The following is a 12,986-nucleotide window of genomic DNA, read 5'->3' on the forward strand; positions in this document are numbered from 1 at the left end:
GATGGGTTGCCGATAACATGGGGAGAAACCGAGATTGAAAGGTGTTTGTTTGAATACCAATGGTCATGTTGGTTAGGCCAAATACATCCATATGCAACATCTATCATAAGCAATGTATGATTGATCAACATCATATATGCAACATCCATCATACACAAAATCTATCTGTTCTATTTTATAAAGAGCATTTTGAAAATCACTAGTTTCGTAGCAAAAGAGTTTCCTCTTCTATTGACGAAGCCTGGATGGAAATGAAAAGAGGCCATCCACTCACAGTCAATCCGAAGGTAGGGAGGTTGGAAACTTGGTGCTGTGGTTCTAAGAGGATTTGTCTTAATAAGATATCAATAAATAATAGTCACGAAGTTCCTTTTTAGAGGGCTCTACAGATATTTCTTCTCAAGTGTGCAGAAAGAATTTGTGAAATGTTTGTGTTTATTTTCTGATTTATCAAAAAGCCATACTCCATACAGGAACAGTGTAAACTTAACATTAGTGCCGGCACGACATCATTATAAGACAAACTTTCTTCTCATTTATTATGACAGAGCTGAAAGTTTGGAAAGCATTGGAATTGGAAGCTAATCAGACATGTCAGCCTCAAATATATACATGTAATATGATGAACTTGAAACAACAGAGCAACCTTTAACCAACCCATTTGCTGCTGTGACGTGTGTATAGTACAAAATGTATTTCATGTTACACGTCCCTATATCACACGCCAGCAATTTGCATTGCACGTCATACAAATTATACACTAACTTTAATCCATCTGCACTTGGCCACAGCCTCTCGTAACATTTCATATGCACTCGACTGACTACACAACCCTGTATCACGATAGATAGCTGGTGGAGGCTGAAAAATGGTGTCAGCAACGAAAGGGTTAAAGGCCTGCCAATGAATGAAACAGACAATGATGTACATTGTGAAAGTGCAGTGTGATATAAATGGAGTTCTACAGGGTGGCCCAGAATTATTATCCCATGCACAATAGAATTCTATTGTGTATCCATTGTGTGAGGGAAAACAATTCAGGGCCACCCTGTAGAAACAATGCTTATCATGGCTGCAAACACAGTCATATCAAAAACAATTTTGTATACTGACCGTTGTTTGCCAAACGATACATTGATGCGAAGTGAACAGAGGACCACTGAATGATTCCGACTCGTTATCGATTGGATTGTAGTACTCATATCGAAATAGTCACAAAGATTCTTTGAGGCTTAAGTGGAAGGGTGTGTGTTTCTTTACTTTAGCCTTATTGCCTTATTCTTCCTCCTTTTGCAAAAGGGAACACTTATATTTGATTTGAAAAGCTGTACCACCACAGTTTATGATGAGATCATGCAGAAGTTGCATGCATGTAATAAAACTACAGCCGACGTTCTTGGACTCGATAATGTCAATCCATTTACAGAAATGCACCACCAATGACCGATCACTTTCTAAGTCCTTAAATATGCACCACAAAAATAAAAGTTTGATCAATACAGAAGACTTTTGACAAAATCCACAACAAAGTTTTTACACAACCTGGGTAAAAAAAATCGACAACATTCTGCTTATAAAATCATAGAACCTATCAAAAGAATATAAATGACATATGGCCACAGGCATTGCAAGAATCATTGACTATATAAACAAAGACTTTCATGAAATCTTTACAACATACACTGACTTATCATATTTATAACCTCCCATAGCTAACACTCCTGCCAGGGGGGACACCTCAATATCATGTCTCAAGGAAAAGACCAGCTACATGCACCATACTCACATAGTATCAACCCAGTTATCTTGGTAGAGCGGTAGTTTATAATTCTTGTACTTCATGCGTATTTTCACCATGGCATTGCGGAATCTTTCCAAGTATCCCGGAAAACTTGGATCCGTCATCTTCTTCTTATCCTCGAGCATCATACCGGTGACATTCCCAGATTTGGTTCCATCCCAGTACAACATAGCTCAAAAAACAATGTTCACACACAAATCGAGGTCTCAACACTGTTTTTGTATGCATCGGCAAATCAAGACTGTCCCAATTTATGGAATAATTGTTTACCGTGTGCCAATGTATGACAACCTTGTATCGTTTCTATACGTTAATGTATACCAAAATAAGTTATAATCTATTTGTTCACCCTAATGGTAGCCCACCGTTATCCACATGGCTGGCGAAAATCCTCGCTATTAGTGTGTATAAGATAAACGGTTTAGACCAAGAGGGTAAATCTCAAACTTCGAAATCTAACCACAATCCATTATAGAGAATTCCTTTCCACACGACAGCCGTTACAAGTTCTAATGAATTGTCTAGGGACTAACCGACAGAAAAAAAAGCCGTTGCATTCCTTCCTAGAACGCTCCCCTGATCTAATCCAGAGAGCAGCACAGTGTCCTTATCGGACAATTTTAAATAATTATCCATTGGCCCAGTGTGATCGAATTTTGCGTAAATAATCCTAAGCCGAGTAACCAATACATTAGAGAGGCCAAAGAAATGATTGATCTGAACACATATTTGTATTGCCACAAGATCTAATTAAACCACCTATGGTTATTTCCTGAGAATATTATTTTCAATCTCCATAAATCTTTCTATTGTTCCTTGGAATATTGTAGGTGACCTAAATTTCTTAAGTTATGTCGGAGCTTTGAATTTACCAAATGATCTGTCGAGTCATAAGGCAAAATGTTGACCTCTCACAGGGATAATCACATACCGGTGAGTTCCTGAATTGAAGCCCCAATTAGGTGAACGTCGGGCGTGAAATTGAAACAGTTAGCCCCATGACATTGGAACCCACTGTCCAAATGTTATCATTTCAGTGTCATCGATGAATCGTGATGCCTAGCTGCCAGTGCCACACATGACCTTGCAATTTGTTGACACATGATTTCATGATTTGGAAATTCGGAAACACTTAGAGTTATCCAACAGAGTGCAGACCTTCTGATCTTGAGCCGAAAATATTTGAGAAAACCCTCAAAGGTTTGCAAAACGATTGATGTTTTCGTAAAAGTGCTTCCTGACAAACGAGAAATTTCTGTCCACGGTAATTGCAATTTCCACATGACACAAACTACATGCACAAAAATCACATTCGCTGTTGACTTAGAAACATAAAAGTCTCCTGTTTCTATTCAGATAGGCAGCTCTAAATGCATTTCATGCAGGTAACATTTATCTTGCTCTTATGCTCGGGAGCTAATGGCTGCTTCCTTGACAACACCATGCAACAAGGCAACAGCATTGAGCTATTGTCACAACCTCATCATACCTTATTAACTTCAAATCAACTCACAAATTTTCAAAGGGAATATGTTGTACAGAGCATGCTAGATGACTGATTGATTGATATTTCCTCCATGACTTCTAAATGGATTCACTGGGAGAAGTTTTGCAAGAAAAAAATTAACGCAATTTCATGAGGGGGGGAAATGGAGAGGGGGTACAATAGTGAGCTTAGTTTAGGGGCCGAAAAAAGCTAATCAATGTTTTTTATTGAAAAATGCATCCATTCACAGAAATAAATGAAGCAAAATGTAAAATGGATGTTTTCACAAACACAGAGGGCAGCAAAAAAGGTGTTTACATTATGAGGTGGTAGCATGATGACAACATGTCTCGTTAGACAACCAACTAGCTGCTTGTAATAGAAATCCAGCTAACTTTACCAACACAACCAACATTTGAAGCCAGTCCTGAATTGGAGAGCAACTTTAAGAATTTATACTCCTTGAAATGCCAATCACAGAGTCAGACAACACTTGACAGCAGCTCTGATCCCCTAGTTTTACTCATTTTCATAGAATCTGCCCAGAAAAATATTTCGCCCTACGTTTTGTACTGATCACTAACAGTAATGTACTGAATTCTTCGATCAGTAATGTTTGTGTATAACAACCTTTGATAAAGTTCAATAATGTCCACAGTGAACTCTTCGACTCCCTGCAAGGCAATCTCGTTCAGAGACAGTGTCCCCATGTTCTGATCAATAAAATCATGCCCAGTCCCTTTTGTGTGATTTATAATCCTGCCAACTGAAATTTTCACATCCATCCTTTCCGATATATAAAGCACTATATTAGTATTAATCAGTCTGGAGATAAAGGCACCCCGCAAACAAGCTATTGACCTGCGATTCAAATTGCATGCGACAATAATTGCTTATTGCTGTCATGCTAGCAGTCAATATCAAAACCTTGCGATCACTAGTTTTACCCGCAGACAAAAGATTCTTTTGTCACACACAGCAGTGATTATAATCGCTGGTTCCTGCAATTCAAATTGCTTGTTTGCGCGGGGCTTGACATCTTTTAAAGGACAACATGTCAGCACAGAACTCTCATCCCTCTATCAGCAGCATTCTGTAACCTCCCTCACCATAGCCCTGGGGAGTTTCCAAGGGTGAGCCAGTGTAGTTCCAGTAGTGCACGCAAGTGACAAACCAGTATCACCAGTGGAGTACCAGTGGAGAACCAGTGGTGTCACATTAAAATTCCAACAGAAGGTATAATAGCACTTCTGCTTCTTTGTGGTACGTACCACAAAACCAACAGCTTGTTCTGCTTTCGGCTATTAGGAAATTCAAATAAAGCGTTTTTTTCAAAATCTTCAACAAGACATGTGTAATAAGTTACGAATAATCGCAATTCAATCAGATGGTTGTCTTTGTTTGAGTACGACAAAGATGTGGCAGATTTATTACCAAGTATTTGTTTGTCGATGGATGATAATTGGAGGAAGATGCAGTACGTCTTCTGGTACAGTATGAAATTTCGTGGCACCGATGCCCAAAAATCACCGGAACCCATGAATCAGGAAACTTCATTCCCCAAGTGGATTACGGATGTTTTTACCAAATCCTGTCGAAAACTTGTACGCCTACTGATTTCTACCCCTTCGCTATTAATGGTTCCGCGCTGAAAACGGTTTCTAAAGAGTAATTTGCTGCAGATAATGAAAATCTGCCACAAGGTGTGCTGAAGTGCAATGCCAGGTCACACGTCTATTTATTTATCCCCAGGATAACAAGAAGCACGGCCGTTCAAACAGTGTGGTGCCATCTACCAATCAAGTCATGAAATGAAAATCATTAACAACACTTATTTCCTATTCCTTATTCCCAATCTTACATAAAAAATTGGGACCAAAATGCTCCGCAAGCGTACAATTTAAATTTAAATTGCTACAAACCTGTGATCATGATCACAACATTTAATTGCAGGGTTTTCCGCAAATGAGCGACAGTCCTCGGCAAATGAGTGAGTTTGAAAGCGTTGATCAACCTTTGAACGAGATTCAAATACGTTGCTCCTCGTGCCCTTAAAAAATGGTAAAACCTTGTTGCGTTACAAGATGGAACAGTTAGTTTTTGGGGTCATTTTCACACAAATCTTTACCTTTAAATGAACTCACAATCACATCCATATGCTGAAGTGTTAGTATTTAGACATAACACATATCATGTATACATGTTATGGACAAATATTTGCAACTTACCGGTCAGTAGTCATTATATCCGGTAATCCCGCTGGAGGGAACCCTCCACTGTACGGATTGCTGCCATGGACCAATCTGAGGCGCACCCTGGTCGAATTGTACAGCTGCATGGATACAGATGAGGCAGGGGTGGGGGCAGTCTGGATATTCCTCATGGCCGGGGCCTGTGAATGTTCCACTGGAGGCCAATTGCTATTGAAAGTCACCAGGCGAAATGGCACACTCATGTTGTTGATTTAGCCTTGCTGGGTAAACTGAAGGTTTGCAATACTGTCTTTGAATAAACACTCCAACTAAATGACTCCTAAATAACTTCTCTCGATACGGAAATTACACGCCATAATGATCAAAGATATGAATGTTCAATTTATCACTTGAGAACTGTTCTTAGAGGAGAAGAAAATGGGTTGAATATTTGCTTTGGTGGTGTCATGTATCTAGCCACAATCCACTGTTCTGTACTATAAAATTATCAGTGTAAAACATATCGCTTCCTCTTTGTGCATGATCCAAATCACACAATGACCCGGGATCAAACATAACAGTACTGTTTACTACAGACACGCAATTACTCCAGGCGTTTCATATCATAGTAAATTATCGAGAATATAAAATGAGCAGTGTCAAATTTATTGTTTGATATTAAATCACAAATGTCTAATCAGATACCATAGTAACCAGCAGAGTAAGAAATAGTCCTTTCAAGCTCCAGTAATCATGTCCAGTCAATTTCAATTAAGTCTGATCAGATCCGTGAATCAGGAGCTGTTGCCCCTTATGTTATTGTGAATGAAGAAATTCCCACTTTGACAGCAATATCCACGATTTTATTTGACGAATTCTGAAGATGGGAAAAACACAACTCAACTTTCCTTTTTTTCTTGAAACTTGTTGTCACTATGTCTACATCACTGGGAATAGTCATAGACATAGTTAGCAACACGTTCTCCAAACAAAGAATGATTTTTTTCTCGGCAAGGCAAGGTCCGTAGTGGTCGTCTGGATGATCACAAACATCTAAATTGAATCGTAAGCCTTATCTCTCAACCAGCAAAGAGAAGAAAAAGACCTCAAGGAATAGGGAACAGAATTTAACTGCCATCCCGAATTTGAGGCAGATATCGCGATCTCTGTCTGATGGGTGTGCGGGAGCTGGGAGTACACCAATCCCGATTTCCCCTTCACATGAAAATGTGTGCAATGCCCGCTTAGCTGAGAACCGTCAATTCCAATCTCCTTTGACAGACTCACACCAACTCAAGTTCTCCAAAAAGGCATTTCCACTATTTCGACACCAACAATACCCTCAATTTCCATTCAATTCAAGACTAAACTGAAGAAGGCGACACACTCTTTCTCAAGATAGTATTCTGAAAAAATCCTTCTGAATACTGCAGAAAACAATGTAGCTCCTAACTGACCACAAAGAGAGAGATCCATATTCCATTTATCAATCAATCCACTATTGATAGCATGATAATATAACTGAGCAAGCTGTTATCTGCTGCATTAATTTGTCGTGTCAATGTCATTGATATCCTTAGCAACATCCATTGGTGGACACGACAAGGATGCAACCATCATAACAAGCCAACAACAATTTATTGCTACTTCAAGACGCAATACAAACTCCCAGGGGCCAGTCCACCTCTCGCCTCAATTTAGAGGGGTGTATCAAGATGTCCTTGAGGGTCAAGATGTGGGAAAGATGGGATGGAGGTCCACTATATACAAAGGAGATGCAGCCCTCAGGAGGAGTACAAGTGGGATCCCATTTGCTTATATCACGCTGTCCCAAAACAGCTGTAGTCAGTCAAAATGACAGCCTCAGACAAAGGGATATATCCCATGCGTGAAGATGTTGAAAAGATCCGGTCCGGTGACAGAAAAGGTGCACCCTGGCACCCACAGCTTGGACATATGCACTATAAAGTGATATCAAAATTTGGACTGTCAGGGCAAGGAATCGCTGGCAAGACTAGACTCCTACGATGGTATTATAAGTTTGTCAGCCGAAAGTGTTTATCACACAAAAAAGTCCATTGAAAACTGTCAACAGTGTAATCCACTCCGCTTAAAAGAATATCAGATAATGTTGTCACCATAAGCCTTTATAGTAGGCCTATCGATAAAAGGATTAGACATAATGTGTGTCTTCACAAATCCTTCTTAAATGGAAATCGTACACATTAGTATTGTGGTAATGATAAGACGAACATAACCCCTTTCACTCTCTTTTAGAAATGAAAAATAGATCACAGCGATAAGTCTTCAATGTGGTATATCATAGGCCATTGGTGATATTGTGACCTGTCATGTATACAGCCTCACTCATTCACCACTACATAAAGAGAATTGTGCCACGAAAGAAAGTTCAATGATTGATCCCTTATACACAGCATGAAATAACCATGTCCAAATGTTCATTCTATTGAACCAACAAAAATAGGAAATAGGAAAGTGCTCCCAGAGAGATATATTGCAAGGCAACCCTCCATGGAGAATTAGTGGTGAAATTATGCTGATCTGAATAATGCATCAGAAATGGAACTTAGTCATAACACTGCAAATTCTTCAATCAATGATCAACAGCACAGCATTAGCCACTCCAAAGATATTAAAGCACATTCCTTGGCATTCTGAATTGCAATAATCTCATGTATATCAATCCACACTTGAAACTACACAGCATTCCATTTCCACGCACAAAATCAAATAAGTTTTTTTCCCAGACAAGCCATAGAAAACTTCAAGAATCGCAAACCTAATAGCACTTGTTAACGACATAAATTTTAACGCCATGAAAGACATGAATTATCGATAATAGCATTATTAAACAAATTGCATGTTACATCCTTTTGACTGACCTAAAATGCTATCGCATTCAGGTGAAAATACCACTGACATCATGTACTACAAAATTGCCCCTGATTGATATTTGCTCAATGGGAAACGTGACAAAATCCACTGCAAAAAAGAGGAGCAAACATCTCAAACTTTAGAGTAATGCTATGACATCAATAATAACTAAGACGTTGTCAATGCTTTTTTGGGAATCAATGTTACTCAAAAGATGTTGGGAAAGATTTGCAGAGCTAAATATGACTGCATAGAAGTCCACAATACTCTGCCACTTAAGGCCATCGATGGAGGTTGGCTGACATCGAAGAAGAAGGAATTGTGAAAAAATCAAGAAATCTACCTGTGTATTATTTAAAGTATAAGATCAAAGAAGCAGTAGAACTAGCTGACATCAAATCAAGAGACTAAATATCAAACTAGAAGAAGAAGTAGAAGCAGTTGACACTAAAACAAAAGAAGTAACAGAAGCAGCTGACATCCAATCAATTAGAGACCAAGAAGTCAAGTAGAACTAGAAGAAGAAGTAGAAGCAGTTGACACTAAAACAAAAGAAGTAACAGAAGCAGCTGACATCGAATCAAGAGACCAAGAAGTCAAGTAGAACTAGAAGAAGAAGTAGAAGCAGCTGACTTCAAATCAGAAGAAAAAGACAAAGAAGCAACCAACTATCAAATCAAGAGACCAAAGATCAATGTAGAAGAAGTAGAAGCAGCTGACATCAAATCAGAAAAAAAGGACAAAGAAGCAACTATCAAATCAAGAGACCAAACATCAATGTAGAAGAAGTAGAAGCTGCTGACATCAAATCAGAAGAAAAAGACAAAGAAGCAACCAACTATCAAATCAAGAGACCAAAGATCAATGTATAAGAAGTAGAAGCAGCTGACATCAAATCAAAAAGAAAAAGACAAAGAAGCAACCAACCATCAAATCAAGACACCAAAGATCAATGTATAAGAAGTAGAAGCAGCTGACATCAAATCAAAAAGACAAAGACAAAGAAGCAACTATCAAATCAAGAGACCACACTATCAATGCAGAAGCAGCTGACATCATTCAAATCAAGAGAAAAAGAAATAAGCAGCTGACTTCAAATCACACCTTTCTTGAAATCAAGAGAAGAAGAAAAGAAGGAGCTGATATCAGATCAAGAGAAAGATCAGAGAAGAAGAAGAAGAAGAAATTCAAGGTAACATGTTTTGAATGTGAGGGGAGATTTAACTGACACGAGGAACTTTTCCAAGTATTGATGAAGACAATCATGGCCACATAACAATAACATGTAGATTTTAAGAAAAACATTTACCATGTCAACATTTTCACATACTCCATGCAAATTCACAGGGAAGAACGTACAATTTGTGACTGCAACACTTTCATAAAGAGACAACCTTTACCAAGAAGAGGAAAATGATTGCAATAAGAAATGGCTATATCCAAAAAAGCGAATCAAGAACTTCAGACACAGCACAATAATTCGAAATTTATGTCCAGAAAAACCTCCGGCAGAATGTCACATTGTCAAGAGTGACATGTGCGGTTTTACAATTTAAGTTGTCCACAACTTTCCAGCTCATTTCGAGGCATGGGTTCATGTAGTATACCACGGTACATGAACCATGTTAGCTGAATATGCCTAGATCTTTTTAAAGTTAGCAACTGTGGCAGCACATTAGTGAGTGGGTTTTTTAATCACAACTACCAGCAGGGCATTTTGATTTTGGACAAAAGTTAACTTACTCCATTGAACATGAATCTCTACTCTACCATGTAGCGAGTATATGATTGCAAAGCCCCAAAATATTACATTTAAAGACCTATTATTAAACTAGCAGGGGTCACGCATTCTTTGAAATATATGTATAATGTTTGTCCCATAAGAGTAAAGATTGTTTTGATTTAGTTTTAAGAATTATCATTTTATTTGTAACTGTTAAGTAATGGTAAGTAACATTCATGGAAATGGCAACAACAATATCCTCCAGCTATTGCACTGGTAGGCATTAAGCCACTCCTCACGAAAAGATTCAATAGAGCCCCATGGTGGCCATTCTTGGTAATAAAGAGTAAGCATAAGGAGCAAGTAGGGTCAAATGTCTTGCACAAGGACACAAGATATGAAACAATGCTGACCCATTCAAGAGTCAAACCTAAACCTCCAAGTTATAAACCTGCGTTGTGCTCTAACCAATATACCACTCATCTCTCAGGAGAATTGAGGACCATTGCTAATGGCAAACCAATCACTGCGTGATAATTTGCTATTGTGAATATAATACTAATAGTGAACACTGCAACATCAAAACTTCTCTACAACTGTCTACAAGACGGCAGCACTGCATGACATCTGATGTTTGATTGGCGTTTCAATACAAGTAGAAACACTTGAGGAATACTATTTCTTGTAAAAGGACGATACATGTAAGATCTTTTTAAGTACAAGAACCAACAGTGAGGTCAGTGCAGACATTATGTGGTAAAGGCGATTGAGAAATCTGTCATTGTACGAGAGCATGGAATGATAACATGATAACGACCTGTTCTTGCAGTCTTTTTCAGCTAGAAGCACTTAATGACACTGTTTTAATCAGCAGTAATTCATTCGTAAATGCTTCCAAATAGGCCTAAATTGTCTTGTTCATAGAAATCAGTAAGATCCAAAAGGACAAGACCTTGTTGGGATACCAGCACTTACTATGACTTACCCCCAAAATGTGATTCCTTCTCCATCATCATCATCTCGAAGACACCAAAAAGAGAAACCTAAAGACCACATACCTTCTTGGTGAAATCCTCTCAACAATTTCCTGTATTTTGGTTGCAGCGTTGGTCTGATTCTTTTCTGCATCCTTGAAAAAGACACTTGATGTTAAGGGTGCTTCCTTACAAAGAGCTGGTGGCTCCCTCTGATGGCCTCGTGTTTCCTTCCGAGCTGACTGTGTTTCCCTTCGAACAGTTGTAGCTTCTCTTTGGTGAAGGATATGTGGCTCTTTATGAAGAACGGGCCTCCTGACTGCAGACATGATGTCATCTGTACTTTTGGTGTCACCAAGACTCGTCAAGCTATCAGAAAGATTGACACGCTGTGGGAGACTCATGGACATCCTGTGGTCGGCATCATGAGAATAATGACTGTTTTCACCCAATTCTGGGTCAGGATTATCTTTATGAATGTATCCATATCTGATATTATTAGTCCCTTTATCACCAGACACATCACTCACTCGAATTTTTTCATGTTTCTTGGTCAGCTGGCTTATCAACTGCTGTACAGATGGAAGTTTTGCCACTGGCTTATTTGTGTTGAGTTTCACCCGGACTGGTCCATGGTTGTTGTAGATTCGGGTGAAGGTGATGTTGTGGCCACTTGGGTCCATCTGGGCCATGAAGCTGCTGTTAAAAGCATTAAGACTTCTTCTCCCTCCTTTCGCCATGTCAGAAGATACGATGTCGGCATCAGTTGAGCTTCTTACTGGAAATGAACAAGACAAAAACTAAAGTACTACCGATACCTGTGTACATCAATTTCAAAGGTATTATTTCATTGATTATATGCAAGATTCGAATGATATTAGATGAAGCACGGACACCTTGAGACCTAGTATTACATCGTGTAAGTGAATACCTACAAGAAATTCCCAGTTGCCCATGTTAGAGAAGAGGACGAGGCATATAACGCCTCAGGCTCTGCCTGATGGAACCATGGCAAATTATCCGTTTTTCATTACTCATTACACAAACAAGAATGGAGGTGATGTTTCTACATACAAATCATCAGGTGATAAAATACTCCCAAATCAACAGCTTTAGCTATCATCCACAAAAATCCTCCAGCAACCAAACCTTCAAACGATATTGAAACAATGAAAAATTCAATCCAACCGTCTTATCAGCAAATCATTGATTGAGCTCTACCTGAGTGTCATCATATGCACACTATCTCTTGATCTCAAAACACTTCTAAGTACTATCGATTGAACCACTTTCACAAATACCTTAGCCAAAAACATGGGAGATACACCAAAATAGATTCCTTTATTACAAGTTTATGGCCATTAAACATATTAAAAACCAATAACTGGTACACATGGTTCCAGGAGTCCCAACCTCTTTTCAATAACTATGAATGAGGTGTTTTTATTATAATCCTATCACGCTAAAAATTAAGATTTGTGCACTAGGCAGATAGACTGAGCTTATATCAGTTGGATTGACAATCTCTCCAGCACAGCTGGAAGGCAACACTCAGATAATAAATCTGATTGTCCTTCCATTGGATGACAATTTCACCCCAATGCCTATTTGGGTCGTCGAAATTATAGACTTGGGGAGACCTCAAAAGGGGAGAGGATGGCCATGTCTCACAATCTGACCAGCAGATTAGATCTGAGGAACATTCAGTGCTGGGAGTGAGTGGGAGGAAAATGGTGTATCTATCCTGATGTACAACAAAGGCCCTGTCATGATAACTCATCAGCAATCATGGCCGAATCTTGAAGCAATCTACTCCTCATTCCAAATCCCGCTAAAAATAACACAAATAAGAGTGTCTGTCCCGAATAAGTTCTGTGTTATCTGCACAGCCTAAAAAAGACTGTTTCCTTCTCTC

The 12,986-nt window shown here is 38.9% G+C and overlaps 1 protein-coding gene across 5 annotated transcripts in view; it reads right to left on the bottom strand.

Annotated features, from left to right (window-relative positions):
* The window catches only part of LOC135486260 (uncharacterized), a 43,895-nt gene extending 32,057 nt beyond the window's left edge, over window positions 1-11,838 (bottom strand). The window contains exon 1 of one of the 5 annotated variants that reach the window (XM_064768932.1): window positions 11,156-11,838. In XM_064768932.1, coding sequence (XP_064625002.1) covers window positions 11,156-11,811 — 656 coding nt within the window. In that variant the 5' untranslated portion in view covers window positions 11,812-11,838. Of the gene's footprint in view, window positions 1-1,786; window positions 2,882-5,515; window positions 6,254-11,155 lie in introns of those variants that run through there. The other 4 variants (XM_064768933.1, XM_064768934.1, XM_064768935.1 and 1 more) reach the window with 4 other exon arrangements.
* Window positions 11,839-12,986: the final 1,148 nt, after the last annotated feature.

The sequence above is a fragment of the Lineus longissimus genome, chromosome 4 (assembly GCF_910592395.1).
Source record: "Lineus longissimus chromosome 4, tnLinLong1.2, whole genome shotgun sequence".
Taxonomy (NCBI): domain Eukaryota; kingdom Metazoa; phylum Nemertea; class Pilidiophora; order Heteronemertea; family Lineidae; genus Lineus; species Lineus longissimus.